The 22,118-nt window shown below is 41.6% G+C and overlaps 1 protein-coding gene across 2 annotated transcripts in view; it reads left to right on the top strand.

Moving 5' to 3' along the window:
* The window catches only part of Oca2 (OCA2 melanosomal transmembrane protein), a 305,312-nt gene that overhangs the window by 183,820 nt on the left and 99,374 nt on the right, over window positions 1–22,118 (top strand). For both annotated transcript variants that reach the window (XM_028785690.1, XM_028785691.1), the window contains 4 exons: window positions 1,879–1,938; window positions 2,498–2,602; window positions 12,173–12,266; window positions 16,845–16,938. In XM_028785690.1, coding sequence (XP_028641523.1) covers window positions 1,879–1,938; window positions 2,498–2,602; window positions 12,173–12,266; window positions 16,845–16,938 — 353 coding nt within the window. The remainder of the gene's footprint in view (window positions 1–1,878; window positions 1,939–2,497; window positions 2,603–12,172; window positions 12,267–16,844; window positions 16,939–22,118) is intronic.

Raw genomic sequence — 22,118 nt, 5'->3', positions numbered from 1 at the left:
TTTCAGTCTCAGTGAGCTTATATAAGCCCTGCTTAGTTGATTCAGTGGGCCATGTCCTCCATTGTCCTCCATCCCCTTTGTCTCCTGAAATCTTTCCTCCCTGCTCTTCTTCTGGGTTTTCTGAACTCCAAGGGGAGAGACCCAATGGAGAGAAACTGTCTCTGACTCCTTTGCCTGGTGTTGGGACTCTTTTCCTCCTATTGGGTTGCCTTGGCCAGCCTCGATATGAGGGCTTTTTGCCTTGTTTTATTGTATCTTGTTTTGTTGTGTTTGATTGTTGTCTCTTGAAGGATTGCTCTTTTCTGAAGGGAAAATGGGAGTGAGGGAGTGGATCTGAAGGAGAGAAGAGATGGGGGGAGGTGCTTGGAGGAGTGGAGGGAGGGGAAACTGTGGTTAGAATGTATCATAAGACCCTGACACTCGGTCAGTGGTACTTACTTTGAGACACCCCAGAGTGAGATACTTAGACACAGATTGATGCAAAAGTAAGAGGTTTATTTTCCATCGAATTGGAGGTCAATCTTCAATTAGTCCCTCAAGGCCAGTGACTAGAAGGCGACCCTGAATGGCTACTACATGCAGTTTTTATACTTCTCAGGGGCACAGGTTACATCAGCAAAGTTACAGTTCAAACTTATTGACTAAGCATATTGACCTTTAAATCTATTGGCTAACAAGTGTGGGCAGATCATGACATGCATTTGAACTCTACCTGGGACTTTCTAGAAAGTCAGGTGACTGAGAATTTTTACTCAAGAATGTTCCTGTGGGTGGAGACTGGAACTTGGCCCAGCCTTGACCTGAGGTGGGAAGGTGGAACTCGACATAGTCTTGACCTGAGGCAGGTGGGTGTAAAGCTGGTGAAAGCCCCTAGGGTTCTTCAGTATGAGGGAAAATATCTATTTTCAATAAAAACTAATTTGATTGAGAGTTGTATTTGAGGTTGCAGCTTTATCATCTTCAAACAAAATCCAACTGGAAACTGTACACATGGATCAGGATACTATAACTTAAATTTATACACATTCAAGCTGATATTTCAGTATTAATTTCCCTTCAGTGGAAATCCCAGTGAAAATGCAATACATTGAAGAGGTGATGGGCAGCTGGGTTGCTGTCCTATCCCAGTGATGTGTCCTCTGCCTGAGACTGAGACTCTGGTGTGAGCAGAATTTCTTGAACATTGTCATCTTAATCTGCTTTTCTACATTCCATTGGACATGGGCTCTCATGGAGACAGATTTACTATGCTGGGAAAATGGACATGTGTCTCATTGGATGTACTTTTTTTTTTTTTTTGAGTCTTGCTTCAGTGGTTGTAAGAACTGAAATTTTAAACTCAAGCTTTTAAAATACATTGGAAATAAAGCTTATTTAAAAGTCCTTTTTTTGTCTTTTTTTTTTTTTGTCTTTTTCTTTTTTCGAGACAGGGTTTCTCTGAATAGCTCTGGCTGTCCTGGAACTCACTCTGTAGACCAGGTTGGCCTTGAACTCAGAAATTCGTCTGCCTCTGTCTCCCAAGTGTTGGGATTAAAGGCATGTGCCACCACTGCCCGACTAAAAGTCCTTTTTTGTGGATTGACATTTCTTTGTATATGATCAAATGGTATGTTCCTTAAAATAAAGGGATTGCCTTCTGTTCAAGTATAAATGTAGCATAGACATTGATAGAAATCAGCTAGGGAATTTCTGCCTCTGTTGTACATTCTACTTCTGTGCATCTTAATGTGTATGTATGATAGCAAATTACTTATAGACTGTGTTAAGTGATATAGTCTTCAATGAGAAAGGATAATCAATGCCTACCCCATGTTTTCTTTTTGAAAGACAAAAGAAATCTGGATATATTCTCATCTTTAAATATATCTTTTCTTCTAGGCATTGACACATCTTCATTTAGTAGAGTATGTTGGAGAACAGACTGCCCTGCTAATAAAGGTACATTAAATGTTCTAATAGAATATGTTCCAGCCATTATCCTTTGATTTTTGTTAAAAGAAAAATGAACAAAAGAAGTATGGTAAGAATGTTACATTAATTATGTCAAAAGCACTGAGAAGAGCCTACTTTACCCTGGGTAACCTAGAGATGAAGGGGATATTTGTCAAATAATATACAATTATAGATGCTTGCTATCTTGCTTTTGCTTTTAGTTAAAGTATGCTTAAAAGGGGGTAGTGTGCAGTAAGTGAATGCTGCAGAAATTCCCATTTTAGGATTCTGCTGGGCCATCAAGCAGGAGGAACCAATCTGTGTGGTCATCAGATGTTAGTAAGAAATGCGCGTTCCTCTTTATACAGAGCTATTTGGCTCAGAATAGGTCTCCTACTGTTGTTGCCAAGGTTCCTGGTATAGGTGTGGCCCTCGTTTGCATGTCTGTACTTACCTGGGTCTTGTCAGGTGTCAGAAGGAAGATTAACAGTCTTTTGACTCTTTTTATGAATGTTTAGTATTGCAGTAGTTAATTCAGAACATGACTATCATTGGATCCTTTTAGATGGTTCCAGAAGATCAGCGCTTTGCAGCTGCCATTGTCCTAACAGTGTGGGTCTCAGCCTTGGCATCATCCCTGATTGACAACATCCCATTCACTGCTACAATGGTATGTGGTATGATCCTGTATGTTTAAGGCCAACCTCTACCTGCTCCCATCTGGGCTCATCCGTTTTTCCTAAGAAGTGGGACATGGAACCAACTCCTTCTTTGCCCTTACATGTAAGGGCAAAATGTGAACTGGGCCTGAGGCGGCTGGATATGGAACACTGAGAGACCAATAACAAGCTAGGGACCAGGCTTTGGAGAGTAGACAGCATATTATGGGTGACTGCCTGTTTGGGGAATCCAGTTGTCACCCTTCCCAGAAAATAGTTTCATTGTTTCAAAGGAACTTCAAGACACCAAAAGACTGAGCTGTTGCCTTTATTATCCTCAAATGCAGAAGTTACTTATTCTAAGCAGCGTCTATGGTTCTGATACTTGTACATACAGAGATTTAAGTCACCTTTTGATTCTAATTCCTGGCCAACTCCAAGATCCCCATCCCTGGGCCATCTTCTATGTCATTAATTGTCTTAGGACAGGAACTGTGATCTCCAGTGTGAAAAAGTCAAAGTGAAAATAAAGACTTAAAGGTAAGATCTGGCTCCTGCCACAAATAGCTCAGGACCCAAGAGTGCTTAGTATAATGCAGAAGGGTGAGTGTACTCACAGCAGGATGCCGGTGGAGGAGTTGTCTCTGTTTTTCTTGAGGCCCCCAAGGGGTCCCTCCCTCCCATACAGATAGTCCATGTATTATGCCCTAGTGTATTGTGAACAAGGATCCCCCAGGTTGAGTGCAGCAGAGCTGGCCATATAAGGAGAGGGGTGGTTAGGCTCATAGCCCTTCTTTCTCCAACCCATATTGTTTAGACCTCCTTCTCAGTCTGGAATTCATTTTATGCTAAGCATTACTCTCTAGTGACCCAGTATGGTTCTTGTTTCAAGGTGTGGGTTTGGGAATTCTGAACTAACTCAGTGGTTGTTATTTCTAGTGGTCATATACGGAACAAGACACATGAGATCTTCAGGGATCCAGGATGGTGCATTTAAGGAGTCCTGGGAGTCTGTAAAATTTGCAATAAAGCAGTATGCTTAAATGTGAAACACTGAGTGTTTTCCCCTTAAGTAATGAACAAGACAATGTTATCTGTGAACATCCATACAAGTCAGAGGCTGTGCATTAAAGCGCAAGAGAAAGGACTGGAGATGGAGACATTAAACTCCAGTGACTATTAATCTGTATATTAGACAACTCAAAAGAATCTACTAATTAACAATTAGGATTGATAGGTAACTTTTTCAGATTCTGTAGAGATAAAAGTCAGTTAATAAATCACTGTGTTCCTCTGTAGGCACAATAGACTATAATGAGAACTTGAAATAAATGCCATTGTCAGATGCATCTTCAGCCCCTGGGACAACCTTACACTTATCCTGTCCCAGTGAGACCAGATTATGTGGTCCCGGGACATAAGTGATGTGTTTATAAAAAGATAAAGAGATAAAGAGGGTATGTTCTGTGGGTGTCTGGTGAGTTATGGGGGAAGGGGATGTCTCAGTGGGCCCATGCCGAGGCATCTCTTCCCCCTGAGGGACCAGTCATACACCAGTATAGTATAGAATAGAGTTTATTCAGAGCATGGGGAGGGGAGCTAGGAGGTGGTAGAGGAGAGAGAGAGAGAGAGAGAGAGAGAGAGAGAGAGAGAGAGAGAGAGTAGAGGAGTAGAGGCTGGTCATGAGCACATGGAGAAAGGGGGAGGGGAAGTGGGAAGGGGTGAGGGGACAATGAGAAGCAAGGGGCAAGAGATCAAGAGATGAAAAGAGAGGAGGGCCAAGCAGCCCCTTTTATAGTGGGCCAGGCTTACCTGGCTGTTGCCAGGTAACTGTGGGGAAGACCATACCTGGCTGTTGCCAGGTAACTGTGGGGGTGGAGTTTAGACAGAATGCTAACAATAAGCATTTGCCATACACCTTTATCTGTTCTTCCTGCTGGGCATTGTAATATCAGAAGGAAAGACAGATATAGAAATGAACAACTCTGAGACAACACAGGCTTTATTTGGGAAGGGCCTGAGGAGGAGAGAACTCTAGTCTAAGAAACCAAAAAGGCTACTGTTATAGGCTGGGTAGCTGTAAGGTAGAAAAGGGAAAGAGGGATAAACATCTTCCTTTTGGAGTTGTGGCGACTATTGTTAAGGATAGCCAGGAGAATGGGTAGTGACATAAGGAATGTTAGGTGTTGGTATCGGGCTCTGAACCCAGTGACATCACATCTAGGTGACCCCCCACATCGTTGCCAAGGCAACCGCCATACATTCCCAGAATCCACCTGGCTATCTCCTACCCTTACCTGCAAGAGGCTTCATCACCACTCATAAAATAGGCAGAATCCCTTGACCTCACTCTCTTCTTCCTCTCCCTCCTCTTCTTCTCCCCCTGCACCTTTGCCCTATCTCTGGAATAAACCCTACTTGGAACTGTTCAGTCTGGTGTGGTCTGTTTCAAGTCTCAGGTGGATGAATATCATTAGGTGGCAGATAAACATCTCTCATGATCAGTTATTGCTGGGGGTTGATGAGATTGATGGAAAGATCAGGAATATAGAAAAACAAGTTGCTTTAGTTTGGGGGATTGTCATTGTCATCTCTTGCTTAAAATTAAAGAGCTTCACAAAGTGATGTGGCTCTGGACAAAGTCTTGAATACTCACTATTATCGTCTTCTGGGGAAGCTTTAAGATCTCTAGACCAAAATCTTATTAGAAGTGAAATAGAGGTACCCCATATTTTGGAAACACCAGATTATGTTTTTGTTTGAATATGACTCATTTGTTTATTTTGAATGTGACTCTTGGTATCTGGTGGATCATGGTGGCATCCATTGGTGGGGATCATCCCCTGACATTCTTTAAGCCACTATTCATTTCTTTCATATCTGTTCCTATAAGTAACCCCTTACTTATACTGCTGTATGTAACCCTAGCAACCACCTTTAGCTCACCAAATTGAACGTTGGTTATACACTTTGGTCCATTGCTGGCTTCCTATCTGTATATTATACTGAGTACTTGTTTGCTTATGCCTCCCCAGGAATAGTATAACTCAATAATTTGGTGCATTGTTTCCCTCCAAGCTGATACACATAGATCAAGATTCTGCCAGGCGGTGGTGGTGCACGCCTTTAATCCCAGCACTTGGGAGGCAGAGGCAGGTGGATTTCTGAGTTCGAGGCCAGCCTGGTCTACAGGGTGAGTTCCAGGACAGCCAGGGCTACACAGAGAAACTGTGTCTCAAAAAAAAAAAAAAAAAAGAAAGAAAAAAAGAAAAAAAAATCTCTATTTAGTCTCTTCCACAGTATGCTATTAAAGAATATGATACTCTGTCTTGAGAACTTTTCTACCACTGTGATAAAATACTGTGACCAAGGCAACTTATAAAGGAAAGCATTTAATTTGGCTTAGTGTTTCAGAGACATAGAGTTCATGGTGGCCGGGTGAAGGAACAGTTGAAAACTCATATCTTGATTTACCATCATGAGATGGATAGAAAGCACCAGGACTTGCATGAATCTTTTGAAACCTGAAAGCTTGCTCCCAGTGACATACTTTTCCAAGACCACATCTCCTAATCCTTCCCAAACCACCAACTGGAAACAAAGTATTCAAATATATGAGCCTTTAGGTGCCATGCGCATTCTAACCACCACATATTCAAATTCATGAAGGTGGCTGTCTAAGGAGGTGGGAAGGTAAAAGCAATGCTGTGACCAATTGGGATCATTTTTTCTGTAACGTTTTATTTCCTGAAAATTAAACAAATAGAACAAAGGCAATGAAATAGTCAAACGTCCTCATGTGCTTGTGAGCAGAATTCTGTACATGTCTCTATGTATGTATGTGACATTGTGTAATTAGATAGTATATGGACACCTTGTTTTTCTAATTATTCATGGCTTACTAGAGAAGGTCTTTTATGACTAGAACTTCTGCACACTTCTGCACAGCTTTTCCTTATTTACTTTATAGTTGTGTTAGGCATTGAAGGTTTACTGTTCATGTGATGCATTTCTTTTATCCTGGGTGAGGTTTCTTCCTTCTCTTCAAGTCTTTGCTGTATCTTGTTTCAATCCTTTGTTTTTGCTCTTTTAAAATATTGTTTCTTGGGCTGGAGAGGTGGCTCAGCAGTTAAGAGTACTGACACCCACATAGTGGCTCACAATCCTCTATAACTCCAATTCCAGGGGATCTACCAGCCTCTTTAGGCTTCTAAGGACACCAGAAATGCACATGGTACACAGGCAGGATGAAGACAGAACATTCCTTTGGATAAAATAAAAAAAAAATAAAAATTTTTCTTCAAATTTCATTTTAGTTTCTTAAAAACATCCAAACAAACATTATGTAAATAAGATTTTGAAATTTTCACGTAGATAACCTTAGTAGGTAATAGCTTTATTCGTAGTGTTTTAGTGAGGGCCATTTTATTTGATGGTTCAGCCTATGGCAGAGCACCGTTGAGTTCACCTGCCTTGGATGAGTGCGAAGCCAATCAGCATACAGGCAATAAAAAAGCAAAGGAAGCTTTGTTGCTAGTACAAGTAAGAAGAGCTCTGGGATAACTCCAGAAGCATCAGTCTCCTTAAACAAAGGAGGCAGAGGGATTTTATTAGGGAAGCTCATGCATATTCATGTTGAAAAAAAGAGTCATGCCTGGCATAAATGGATAAAAATAGGAATTAATCACGATAGGTTGCTTTTCCCAAAGTAACTCTTTATGTCTTGAAACTATACCATTCTTCAGGCTCTCTTAGTGCTTTACTGTGTCCCCCAGAGTCATAGGCGTCATCTCTGCCTGCCCCTCCTGCTGGGCCTCCCCTATCCTGAGACACACCATCGCATCATTGGAGGTAGGGTGCCTCTCTTTACCAGCTCCTTAGCCTTTGCTTTGTTGATTTTGCCTCTGGTAACAGCTTAGCTCTTTCCTTCTCTGTCCTGGCCCCTGCACTTGCAGGAGTGCAGATGCAGATTGGGCATCCTACACAGTGTGATGGCAAATGCCCATGCACAGGCCTTCTTTTGCTCCTGTGGTTTTAGCACTACTTGTGGAAGGTGATGCAATGGTCCTCTGCACTTTATGGGTATATGTGAGGGGGTAGAGGATGGAGTTGAAGGGTGGGGGGAGGATGGAGATGAAGGGTGGGGAGTAGGGAGGGGGACAGGAAAAAGACTGCCAGCAGAATTGCTCCATTATTAGGATTAGGTATTTTGTTTTGTTTTGTTTTTGCTTGTTGGTTGGTTTGTTTGTTTGAATTGTGATTAAGAGAGCATGAATATCCAGAGACATCTGGAGGAGTCCAGAGTAGAGAGAAGGAGAAAATAGATGGGGTGTAGCCAGTTCTAGAGAAGGGAAAGAGTGGGAGAGAATGATGGAGATAATGAGGTAGCAAGAAATAGACAATAGAGCAGGGAGGGGGTGGGGGAAAGGGAAGGAGGGAGGGAGGGAGGGAGGGAGGAAGGGAGGGAGAAAGGGAGAGAGAGGAGACAAAAAGAGTAAGTGAATGAACAAAAGCATGAACAGTGAAAGAGAATAGCAAATAGGGACGAGCTACAGAGTGGGTGGAGACATCCTGTAGACCATAAGGAGGATGAGTATCCGGAGGAGGGACTTGCTGCAGGACGCTAGCAAGGACTTAGAGATGTGCAAAAGGTACTTAGGGAGCCTGGAGGCCATCATGGACTTTGAGATGCTGATTGGCACCACAGGTAGCCATATGTCCCTTCTGCTAGGGGTATGGGGAATGACTTCTTTTGGCAGCTAGGAACCAGTCTTACAAGTGCCTAAGGAATTCTGGCTTTTATGTAACCACCAGAAATCTTTCTACAGTTTAGCCTGTGCTCATTTCTAGACATTGACAGCCAGAGCCTAACAGCAGGCTTGCAAAGTGCTTGTGTGGCCCACGGCCAGTTATGTGGAAATAGCCAGCTGCCTATTACTGCTTTTGGTTTTATTTTTACCTTTACAGTCAGCGATACGCTGCCTGGGAATTTTCCCTTGCTTAAAAAAAGACCTGGACTTGAGAATCTGCCCCCTTCTTCTTCTATCCACTAAGCGAGTGTCTACCTGCAGCAGAATCTTCCCCTGGGCCAGCTGTGGTAAGCAGGAGCCCATGACCCTGGGTTTTAGGGGCTGTTTCATGAATCTCCAGTCTCCTCTGTCCAAGCCCAGTTGTGTGGAGTGACTCTCCACTGTGAACCCATGTTTGGCAGTTTTCCTCACTGATTTGGCTCCGACCCACTGACTGATCAGTGGTATGAGGGGCAATAGGTTTCCTGTCTACAGACTGTTCCTTTTCTCTGGAAGTGCCTTCATTCTACACAGCTGTGGACCCTTCTGCATCCAGGGAACACTTATGGAAACTCACTAAGTACCAAAGAGCTGGCAGAGACAGCTGCTGTTTCAAAGGACTATTAGTACAGATTCAGTAGGGAGCTAGAGGCCTCTTGGGGAGGAGGTGCCACAGCTGTAAGAATAGAACAGTGGTTCTCAACCTTCCTAATGCTGTGACCCTGTAATCCAGTTCCTCATGTAGTGAACCCCTCCACCACAAAATTATTTTCCTTGCTACCTCATAACTGTAAATTTGCTACTGTTATGAATCACAATGCACATATCTGGTATTTCCAACCATCTTAGGTGACCCTGTGAAAGGGTCATTCAACCCCCAAAGGATCATAGCCCACAGGTTGGGAACCGCTGCCTTAGAACAATGGCTGAGTAATTCTGTTATCCCACGGACAAATGAGAGGAAAGAGACAAATGCAATCTGTTTCTTCTTTGTGTCAGGTCTCAGACGTGTAAACTGTGTACAAAGAACAGCTCATGTGTGGCAGTGGTAGATCTCCCCTTTCCATGGTCAGGAAAGAATGAGTTATCATTGGGAGGAAGGAGATTCAGAGAATTAGCCCATAACTGGTAGGATGACACCATGGGAATTTTATTTATGCCCAGAGAAGAAAGACTCAGTCAGTAGATGAGTGTAGTTTTCCATGTTGGCTGGATAAGGCTTCAGGAACATTGTAATCAGAGCGGTGTAGATTATGGAAGGCATTCACACTCCAGGGTCTTGTGATAGACTAAGTTTGCTATTAGCTATTTGGGTTTTTTGTTTGTTTGTTCTTGTTTATTTTGTTTTGAAACTAGGCTTCATTATGATGGCCTGGGCCTGGAATTCACTATGTAGACCAGGCTAGCCTTGAACTCTTGAGGCTGCCTCGTGAATGGTGGCATTTACCACGATGCCTAGCTATTTTAGCTATTTTATTTCTTAAACTGAAGTAAAATGTGTCTGACTCTCGTCACTTCTGAGTGTTTCTATGTCACTATTGTTATAGACAAGAGCTGTGACTAGATCAACAGGCTAGCTGGCATGGGCCCTCGCCGTCATTGCTTATTGTTAACTGTGAAATATGAAACAATATTTAGCACTACTAACTTTTAATGCAATGAGAACAACCATAGGGTATTTGAAGTGGGTAGTGTGAGGTCCCTGGTCCTTACTACATGCCAGAATTAGTCCCTTGCTTGTTTGAGGTGAAGGAAAAGCGGAACTGGCAGGGCCAATGGAAGATATGGACAATATCAATGTCAATATTTGGACACATATTTCCATGCCTTAGAACTCACGTGCCACCCCCCCCTTTTTAAAATTATTTCCCACTCTTCTTGTCTGCAGTTGATAAGAGCTTGTGGGAACCTGAGTACAACCCTGTAGCAGAGAATTCCTAGCCCTCTGCTGCAGTGCCCTGAAGGGAACCTAAAATACATTGCGAAGGACTGAGAATTCTGTCACAGGTTTTCTTTGTTGAAGCCCTCCTCCCTTTTTTTTCATACTCCTTCATTTGAATGGGAAAGATTTCGTGGCAACTTTCAGCTTTAAATATGTTATAATTTTTATCGTGACCCAAATTCAAATGATGCACATTTGTGCACATAATTGTGTAGTTTTTAAAAATTGAGTTTTTGGATACACCTAGTTGTGTGTATTGCCATTTAGCACATGTGTGAAGTCATTTTTTTTGAATGCCATCTTGTTCTTCAGCATCCTTCCAGGCCCACAAGGAGGCATTCTAGCAAGTGTGGCTGTCGGCTGTCATAGCTGATATAGGGAAAACCATGCCGTGGTGATAAAGGTCAAAGGTCCTTCACACAAGCGCTTACATTTTGGTTTTCACTTGATGTCATTTTTGGTTTTAGCTTTTTTTCTTTTCTAAAATGTCCTGAAATGAAATAATATAGAGAGCTGAGCCAGATCCAGTGGACTGTAATTAGGCTAAATAACATAGCAGTTATAGGCAGTCATGGCTGTGTTTCTGCAGAGGGAGGATCTGAATTGGATCCCAGTATGCCATTTATGAGAGCTAAATAAGGCTATCCTTAGAGGAATAGGAACGGGAACAGCAAAGACACCTTGTCTCCTCCATGAACTTGGTGACGTGGTTTGCAGGCCTTCCCCAATGGGTAGGTGATGAGTGAGTCCTTTGCCTAGGGAAGGTAGCCTTGGAGGGAAATTCTCTGTCTGTCTCTGTCTCTGTCTCTGTCTCTGTCTCTCTCTGTGTGTGTGTGTGTGTGTGTGTGTGTGTGTGTGTGTGTGCATTCAGAGATCAACTTGCAGGAGTCAGCTCTCTCTTAACACCTGTATTCTGGGAATCAAACTTGGGTCATTGATTTGGCATCAAGACCCCTTTCCCACTGAATCATATCACCAGCCTCCACCTGTCAATTGAAGTGATGGTAGATACGTTTGAGGAGTGATTTAGTGTGGACTGACATGATGCCTCATGAACAGCATGACACTGGCAGGGTTTCATAGACACTGAATGCATGGCTCTTAGGCACTATATGAGACTCGACATGATGTCATCCATTGTGACTCACAGCAGCAGCCTGGGCAGCTTTAAACAAGGAAACCTGGCTGTTCATCTGGCTAGCACCAGGCACAGACAGAAGGATACAAACACAAAGTTTTGTGCATGCCAAAGTTTTCTTTGGTTTCCTTCCATGTATCTTGTACTCTTTTTTAAAAAACAGTATTATTTTTAAAAACAGTTTGGCCATTGAAGCAATATCTCTGAGGGGCCAGTGAAATAGCTTAGTGGGTAAAGGCACTTGCTATACAAGAATGTAAGCTTGACAACCTGAGGTTTGTCCCCAGAAGGAAAGAACCAACTGCAATCTACAAAGTTGGCCTTCCACACTTGTGCTGTGATACTCCCACCCCATCACATACACACACACACACACACAAGTTCCCAATACTAATAATGTTGATAAAAATAACAATAATGATATAAAGCTTTTAAAATTTCTCTTTTAATTTTATTTTATATGTAAAGCACTTTGTCTACATTTATGGCTGTATTTTACCCTCAGAGGCCAGACCCTTGAGACTGGTTGGAAGACTCCATCCACATGAGTACTGGAAATTGAACCTAGTCATTTGCAAGAGTAGCCAGTGCTTTTAACTGCTGAGCTATCTCTTCTAAATCAAGGCTCTTTAGGCTTTATAAATCAGTCACAGTGGGTAGCTCTTACAATTTTTTTTATGACATGTGTCTACAATACTTGTTTCTTCCTCAGGTTCCTGTACTCCTGAACCTGAGCCAAGACCCTGAAATTAGTTTGCCTGCACTGCCTCTCATGTATGCCTTGGCCCTCGGTGCCTGCTTGGGAGGTAAGGGTTGCCGACTGCATTTTGGGAGACCACACTGACCCTGTTGTCTAGACAAAGCAAGATTTAGTAGTTAACAGATCAAAAGCAAATTGAGGAGAATCCTGGTGACTTCCTGATTTCAAAGTTTGAACAACTAGAACTTCTCAGTTCATCTGTAAACCTCTCATTTTGGTGATGTCCTTTCATAGCTTGGGTCCCAGAACCATAATCAGGGCCACCAAAGGAAATGAAGAAATGGTCAAACCATGGACATACAGGAAAACTGGGATCAGGTGGTCTGGGGTCTCCTGGTACCTGGGAAGCTCAGAGTGTATTGTACACAGTTGAACAAAGAGGCAAGGTTATTTCATACATCTGACCAAGAAGACAGGCTTAAGTAATCTCCATAGGCGTGGTCTCCATATGGCAGTCTTTAGGCTGTAAACACACAGGGGGAGAAAGCTATAGTGGCCATACACACTGTCTTCATTCATGCTCAGATTAGAGGAAGGCTTTGCCAACAACATAGTCGCTCATGATTTTCCTTCCTCCGAACAATCACCCCGCAGAGCCCATGATCTGATATCAGTCACTGTTGATGGTTCAAAGCTAATGTGCTCCCACCCTGTCCAAGTAAGAATCTGCAAAGGGCACTCCCTCTCATTCTCCTGTCTATCTCTCTGGGCTCCCCGGTTCAGAAGGAATACACAGGCACTAGGTAGAGCAGGGACTCTACCTCAAAGGAAGAGGGGGATGGGAAGAGGTCAAGCACAGGTGCTGAGGCTGAAGTCTAAAAGAAAATTGCAATGTGAGTTAGAGATTGCCAGATGAAATTGATCCCTGGTTAATACACGAGGGCTTTGGATGTAGCTGTCTGGAGGGGAGTCAAGCTAGAGTCCTTTTTATATTTAGATAGCTTAATCACCTGTGGGAACACAGGTGGATTGTGGAGAATCTTAGATAAACACGCCAGATATATTTAACATTCTTTTTGCCTCCAGATAATCTAGCTTTCTGTGTTCTTTGACTTCTCTGACTACTGAATCGATAACTTTCTGGTTCATTTATCTGCTCATTTGTGAAGAGGGATTAACATCAGCCAGTGATGCATCTGTGACTTCAGGAGACAACTAATTTATTTAATGCTGTGACTGGGGCTGAAATTCTTATAAAAGTGCAGAATACTAACTTTCCCATCTGAGAAACAGCTCCAGAAAATGGCAACAGCATTTCTTTCATAGATACAGCAATGGAAGTAAGATCCAAGGATGTTTCCAAATTCATCCCTTAAATGGGATTTTTAAAAAGTTTAAATGTATGAACTACCTACTATAATAACCTGGCATTGTGCTATATAGTGGAGAGCACCAGTCATTTGACCTAAGATTTTAACAATGGGCACATTCTCCCATGATAGTCCCTGAGCACATGGAGAATGCCAGCGAAAGATTGTGATGGAGGAGAGAGTAGTCAGATAATATGATCTGAGGAGGGGTGTGGAGGGTTGAGCAGGATCTTAAAGGGCAAGAGGCCCCTGGGCTAGTTCCTGAAGGGTAAACTTGTAGGGGGTCTCCAGGAGAGACACTAATGTTGACTAATTATAGAATAATAAGCTAATGTAGTCTAGACACTGAGCACATTTGGGAAGCAGGTATACAGTATCACCAACCAATAAAGTTTTATTGACACTGATAACTTTTTTAAAAGTATCTCTGGTCTTGGAAGGTGCTTATTCCTGGCACGCCAAACACTTACTTGTCTTAGGTGTTAATTGCACACAAATTCTTCTGGGGCCCATCTTTCCCAGACTGGGGGACATTGACTAGATAGAAACTGAAACATATTTTACTTATCTGACTGTCTTGGTTTCTTTTTCTGTTGCTGTGATAAACTTGTCTTTGCAAGACAACTTAATACAAGAAAGGTTTATATTATTATTCATAATTAGCGATATGATCTACCGTTTAAGAAAATCAAGGTAACGGGAATTTACAGGGTGTGCTGGCTTGTTTTATGGCAACATAACATAGGCTAAAGTCATCAGTGAGGGGGCAGCCTCACTCTATAAAAGCAGATTGGGAAAAAAATGCCTCCAAAAGGTAGGACTGTAGGTAAACCTGTAGGACATTTTCTTTTTCCCTCCATTTATTTATTTATTTATTTATTTATTTATTTATTTATTTATTTATTCACTTTACATCCCAATCGCAGCTACTCCCCTCCTTCTAGTCTCCCTTTCACACAGTGTCTCCCCACCCCCCCTCCCCTTCTCCTCTGAATATGAGGAGGATTCCTTGGATACTAACCCACCCTGGCACATTAAGTCATTGCTGGACTAGGCACATCTTCTCCCTGAGGCCTGATAAGGCAGCTCAGTTAAGGGAACAGGACCTATAGATAGGCAGTAGAGTCAGGAATAGCTGCTGCTCCAGTTCCTAGAGACCTATATGAAGACCAAGCTGCATATCTGATATATTTATGTGGGGGTAGGGGACTAGGTACAGCTCATGTATGGTCTTTGGTTGGTGGTTCAGTCTTTGGGAGCCCACAGTGGTTCAAGTTAGTTGACTCTGTTGGTTTTTTTGTAAAGTCCCTATCCTCTCATGGTCCCTTAGATCTTCCTCCAACTCTTATACAAGTACGCACATGAACATGCACATGTGCATACACACGCGCACACACACACACACACACACACACACACACACACACACCACACATACACATATCAACATCAAAATAACAGAAATTAACAATCATTTGTCATTAACATCTCTCAACATTAACAGGCTAACAGAGTGGATGCATAAAATGGATCGATCATTTTGATGCACACAAGGAACACAACTCAGCAACAAAGATAGGTACTACCTCAGAGTAAAGGGCTGGAAAAAGGTTTTCCAAGCAAATGGACCCAGGAAACAAGTTTGAGTAGCCATTCAAATAGCTAATAAAATATGTTTTCAACCAAAAGTAATCAAAAGAGATGGGGAAAAGTACTTCATATTCATCAAAGGAAAAAAATCCAACCAGATGACATCTCAATTTTGAACATCTAGGCCCCAAATGTAAGACAATTTTCTTATTTGTGTTTGCTGGGAAGGATGTAGCCTATTTTGGGTGGTGCTCCCCATGGGCTGGTGGTCCTGGTTCCTATAGGAAAGCAAGCTGAGCAAGTGATGGGGAGCAAGCCAGTAAGCAGCACCCATCCATGATTTCTGCATCAGGCCTTGCCTTCAGGTTCCTACCTTGACTTTCTTTAATATGGAAATGTAAGCCAAACCCGTCCCTCCCAAATTTCCTTTTGGTCATGGTGCTTCATCACAGCAATGAAACTGCAAGACACAGCATCTGGTCAGATTCCATTGGCAGTTAGGAAGCAGACAACAATGAATGCAATGCTCAGCTTTCCTTTTTAAGTACACAGCCCAGGATCCTAGCCAGGGAATGGTGATACCCATAGTGGGTAAGACTTCCTTTCTTAGTTAACAATCAGTGTAATATCCCAATCACATCCAGAATCCAATCATCCAAGTGATTTTTGGTGTTGTAAGGTTGACATTAAGACTAATTATCACATTTGACAAGGATGAAAAGTCTCATTTGTCAAGTCTCTAGGTATAGAACAAGACCAGATAGACAGGTCATATATTGGATACATCTGAAAATAACACCCAAGGGAGGCAGTCTAGACCAACAAATGACTTATATGTTGCTATTTGTTCCAGACCCTTCAGATGCTCTTTGTCTATTCATAGAGAGTCCTAGATACTCTTAAGCTCCTTTATAATGTTGCTCTAGCATGGTGGTTCTCAACTTTCCTAATGCTGTGAGCCTTTAATACAGTTCCTCATGTTGTGGTGATCCCAACTATAAAGTTATTGTCATCACTACTTCATAATGGTAATTTTGCTACTGTTATGTATTGTAATGTAAATATCTGTGTTTTCTGGTCTTAGACAACCTCTGTGAAAGAGTCATTTGACCCCCAAATGTGACCCACAGGTTTAAAACCAGTGCTCTTTAGTCAGAAGTCTGGATTCATGTTCAGGGCTTAGCATGCTTTTCAGTTTCCCTCCCATTGTTTTCTTCATGAGGACACTGGAATTCTGCCATTTCTCTGCTATGTTCTTATGTTCCCAGTCTCAGAAGCACCACTTTCTCCTGCACATACATTGTAGCAACTGCAGAGCAGCTTTATCCACTCACTGAGCCTCAGGGGAATGAGTCTTTTTCTCTACTGCTTATGTCCTGGAGTCAGACCTGAGCTAAGTTGATGGAGCCTGCATTGTGCACTTGAATACTGATGGCTCCAGTTAGGGAGAAAGAAGAGGCTCATGGACTTGGTTGTGCACGTTTTTCATGAACTAATAGCTGTTTGCCAGGGGAGGAGAAGTACTGGAAAGAGTTATCTGATTGGATTGTGTTCTTTATCCAAACTATGAGGACCAGCTTATGTTTTGTTTCCAGATGCAAAGCATTGACTTTGTTGGTGACTGTATTCATGAGATCACAGACTTTGAACAGAAAAAAAGAGCAGAAACCCCAGCTCTCAAGATGAGCTGGGATGCTATTTTATTTTTAAATTTCTGATTCCAGGTAACGGGACATTGATCGGAGCATCCGCAAATGTTGTTTGTGCAGGAATTGCAGAGCAGCATGGGTATGGATTCTCTTTCACAGAATTTTTCAGGTACTTTAACTATTAAAAAATAATCATTTAAAATGTATCTTTAAGGATCAGGTGTTTAAAACTATTTAATTAAAAAACAAGCACCGATGCATGGTACTGAACACTTAGATATTCATCATTTGATGATTGGAGACTTTGGTACAGGTAAGAAGAGCTCAGATCAAGGCGCATTTGTTGCTAAGAAACAATGGCATAGCCTGGATTAGCTTCATCACATTGTGAATGAGCTAAGTCAGTGGCTAAGAAAAACTTGTAAGTTTTCTCGATATTTCATGTTTTTTTGTTCTGAAAATCTTAATGGTAACTGATTGTTAAGGTGACAAGTGCATAGAAAAAAGATGCTAGCAAGGATTCAGGAGTAATGCTGAAAACTGGGTCCAAAGCTAATCATGTCTGGGGCAGCCTGGAAGTCGATGTTTTACATGTGAGTACCTCACAGGAGAGCTGCACAGCGATGGGCCCAGTGTTCTTGGGAGCACAGCTGATATCTACAAAATTAAATCTGTTTAAGAGAGGCTAGGTTCCTTCTATGGTCTAGGTTGCCTGTGTGTCTGTTTATGTGGCCCAGGACTACTTTTCCAGCACAGGGGGAAAAGAATGGAATCAAGAGGCCTACGTGAAATGGTCTTTCCAAAATGAGTTTTATTTCATGTTGAGTCATGAAACTGCAACTTTGTATATGCATAGAAATAGACTTCTGTCAACCCTTATGTGAAGAATTCTAACGTAAGTTGGGCTAAGTAACAGACAGACTATGACTCTCAGAGGGAGTCATTCCTACATTAGAAAGTTGTTCCTCTGCAAGGCGCTGCTTGCCCAGGTCTGAGATTGTTACACATACTTGAGGACTAAGAATGGCATCTTAGTCGATGTAATATGCAAAGCTCTCTGGAGGATCAGATTAATTTACAGACTAGGTACCAAATAGTCAAATAATGGTTAGCTGCATAGTGGAGCGCCTTAGAACCTGGTAGCTGCTCAGCCCATGAGGTGGATGGATGCCTTTGAAGTTCTACCTGGCATTGAAGGCCTAAAAGATTCCTGGAGAGTCACTGGTATTCGGCTTTTATTAGAAGGCAAAGGAAGCTGGTGTCTGTAGATATATTTTCTTAGGAAGAAGTGAAGGAAGGCAGAGCAGTAGGCAACTTCTATTTCCTTTGGTCACTTTATATGTAGGCTAGGGTCCAGGCCATTAAGGGTAGATCCCTTCAGGTAATCATCTTTGGAAATGCCCTGGGCTGTCACTCTTACGCAATCTTAAATTCAGCCTAGTTGATAATAAAGTTTAACCATATTTCTTTAAGTCTTCTAACTTATGATAATGACAAAGAAATAACTAGTCCTCAGATCATATAAGTATCTCCTTACAAATGAGAATTCACTAATTCTTCCCACAGAATATATGACAAAGTCTTTTGAAGAATACTCACTCTTTGTATATCTCATAACTTAAATACGATAACGTAATACAAATAATACTGAAATGCTGATAGTCAGTTGATGTTATGTTACATGGAAAATAATCGAAAATAAAGAAAACACGAATATTCACTTAATATGTATAAATATGCATATATATATATAAATACAAATGCACTCTTCTTTAAATGTGTGTGTATGTGTATATGTGCAGCACAAGTGTTCCTAGTACTTAAGGGGGTCAGCATAGGGCATTGGATCTCCTAGAACTGGAGTTGTGAGGGTTGGGAACTGAGTACACTTTTTAAAAAAATTTTTTGGATGACTTTATTGTTTTGTTTGTTTGTTTTGTTGGATATTTTATTTATTTACATTTCAGATGTTATCCCCTTTCCCTATTTCTCCCCCCCCCCATTAATCCCCTATCCTATCCCTCCTCCTTTTTTGCTTTTATACTATCTAAATTACATGCAAGTATTAAGGTCAGTTCTAGATTGAGGAACTAGCAATGCAAAAGATGCAAATAGTCAAGGAACAAGCAAGATAATAAACCCTGATAGTCAAAGAACAAGCAGGGCAATAGACAGAGTCCCACGATCCCCCCGTAATCACTATTTCTAAGGGCTTATCAGGATGACCAAAATATCTGGGCCTAATTCCCTGTCCTAGCCCAAAGTCATTTTCATGCCTGAACCCTATTTCTTTGTTCTAGCCTAAGATTTATATTTCTGCCTGAAATTACTTCTTTGTTCTACCATAATGTCAGATTCCTGTCTGCAGTCCATTTTCTTGTCCTTGGCCTATGTCAGATTCCTGCCAGGTAGCCCCCAAAGCTCTCCACACCTCCCCCTTTTTTATTGCATAAACTAGACTGAGCCTATCTTAGGTGGTTCTGACAAGAATCCCTTCGTTACCCATCTTGGAATATGCATTATCAAAAGCAATGCACTTATGTCTTAGGTTGGTAAGGCTCTGTCCAGAGTCTTACCCGTCCTCAGCTTGCCAGCCTGTTAAATTAATAACTCTGTCTGGGGGCCCATTTTCAGTTTCAAGTCATGTACTTTGGCTGCCAACCTGTTGATGTAGTTAGAGACAAGCTTTAATATGATGGGCAGGAATAAAAGTATTCCCAGGACAAAATGGGCTAGCATCATCAAGCTATATATGCCATTTTTGAAGCTTGACCAAAATAGAAATACTGACCTCAGGCCATGGGTAATTTTATCTGCAGTATCTACTGCATCAGTGCTCAGCAGAGCAACATTCTCGAAATTCATAAGCTCTCTATGTATTGTTAAAACATCCAGAGCGGTGTTAAACTGCAAATGTCATTAAACTTCATCCTAATTATAATGACTACCACTGTGAATTGTAGAACTAACATGAATCCAGTGGTATTTGTCATGACACTTGAGATAGCTCCTAACTCTTAAACTCTGTACCTCCTTCCAGTAATTTGAATAGGATATTGAGCATCAATCCATTGTTCCAAACACCTATATAAATCTTCTTGTATTTCAACACATTAGTAACATTTTTTTTGCTAAATGATTAACAAAAGTAGCTGTCGTAACTTCTTGTATCAAAGCAATTGCAGAAGCAGTGGTGCTAGCAATTAATGTAATTAAAGCTGTTATACCAGCAATAATCAAGCCCACTACCCTCTTGCTTCTGCTTAAAGCCTGACTCACTTCTTCCAGCACTTTCAAGCTTTTACAGAGAATCAAGGTTTTCTAATACTCAAGGCAGTAGGACAAAAGCTAGTTGATAGACCCCCGTAACAGACATGCCAGGTTTCAACACACTAACACAATTAGAAAATATACAATCAATGCAACTTACAATAAATACTGTAGAAGAGACAAAACCAATTTTACCTTGACATTTAAAAGAGCCTTAATACATATACTATACTTGTTTGAAATCCAGATCCTGTCCCAACTTTATCTCTTGCTATCATAACATCATAGAGTACTGCAGCTAACTTTGAAATATGTCTCTGAAAATGTACAGATCCAGCCTTCCAAGTGTAGACTGCTATTTTCAATTTTGGATTGATTTCTAGACCAGTATATGATTGAGTCCGAATAACTGGTCACCTTTAAGAAAAATATAAGAGCCGGGCGGTGGTGGCGCACGCCTTTAATCCCAGCACTTGGGAGGCAGAGACAGGCGGATTTCTGAGTTCGAGGCCAGCCTGGTCTACAGAGTGAGTTCCAGGACAGCCAGAGCTATACAGAGAAACCCTGTCTCGAAAAACCAAAAAAAAAAAAAAAAAAAAAAGAAAAATATAAGAGTCATCATAACTTCTCTTTTTGATTCTCTGCCCCACAAGGTCTAAAAACTTGAGGGAAGGCAGCTTGTAATTTGGGATATAGCCAAGCCAAGGTGGGTCAGGAATATATGTCTAATACAGCTTCCCAGTCACCCTTGTCGGGCACTCGGCAAGCTCACAGGTCAGCATCATTCTTTGTCTCAGCAACAGCATGTCTCACCAATCATTCTGGCAGCCTCCATGCTCCTTCAGCATTCTGCATAAAAAACACAAACATGCCCTCTTCCCCATATTAGATACCTGGTCAGGATCATGCTATATGCCAGTAAGTGGATCTTTCCTTTTCACCTAGGCATCAGTATGCCTAGTTGTAGGGTGCCATAGACATTCAGAAGAAAGTTCCTTGGCATCCAATTTTTTTTTTTTTAAGAAAAAAGTTAAAATAAAAAAGCATGATTTAAATAAATTTGTGTTGTATGGGGATATACCTCCCCCCTTTTTATGAATATATTTTTTAAAGTTCCATGGAACTCTTCTTCAATACCTCATCCTTGAGGTTTATAAGGAATCCCCATAATAAATTGTTGACAAAACATCTCAACTGCTTGACTACAATTGCCAGTTCCATTATCTGTTTTTTTATTGGACATTTTATTTATTTACCTTTCAAATATTATTCCCTTTCCCCATTCCCCCCCAAACCTCTTATCCCACCCCCCTCCTCCTACTTCTTTGAGTTGAGGGTGTGCCCCTATCCATCTACCCATTCCTACTTCTCTGCTCTGGAATTCTCCGACACTAGGGCATCCAGCCTTTTAGGGACCAAAGCCCTCCTCTTCAACTGATGTTTGACAAGGCCATCCTCAACTACCTACACAGGTGGAGCCATGGGTTCCTTCCTTTGTGTTCCCAGGCTAGAGGTTTAGACCCTGAGAGCTCTGATTGATTGATATTGGAACTGAGTACTCTTAACCACTGAGCCATAGGTCCATCCCTCGAAAAACATTCTTAACAAAACAGACACAAAACATTCATAGCTTTTTCATCCTGTTTGAATTGTGTTGTTTTTCATTGCACTTAACTACAAATCATAGAAATACTAAGATATGTCCTATAGGGGTAGTGAAATGGCTGAGTGCTTAAGAATACTGGCTGCTTTTCTAGAGGACCTGGGTTCAATTCTCAGCACCCATTTGGGAACTCACAACTGTCTGTAACTCAAGTTCCAAGAGATCCAAAACCCTTACATAGACAAACATGCAGACAAAACACCAGTGTAAATAAACTAAAAATAAATAAAACAAAAAGCTGGGTGTGGTAATGCACAGCTTTTATCCCAGCAGTCTATAGGCAGAGGCAGGTGGATCTCTGTGATCTTGATCTCTGTGTGTTTGAGGCTACGCTGGTTTACACAGTGAGTTCTGGGACAATCAGGACTATTATACAGAGAAACCGTATCTTGAAAGAACAAACAAACAGACAAACA

This window comes from Grammomys surdaster, unplaced genomic scaffold, assembly GCF_004785775.1.
Source record: "Grammomys surdaster isolate TR1022 unplaced genomic scaffold, NIH_TR_1.0 125319, whole genome shotgun sequence".
Taxonomy (NCBI): Eukaryota; Metazoa; Chordata; class Mammalia; order Rodentia; family Muridae; genus Grammomys; species Grammomys surdaster.
The sequence above is the reverse complement of the archived record's forward strand: the minus strand, read 5'-3'. Positions and strand labels throughout refer to the sequence as shown.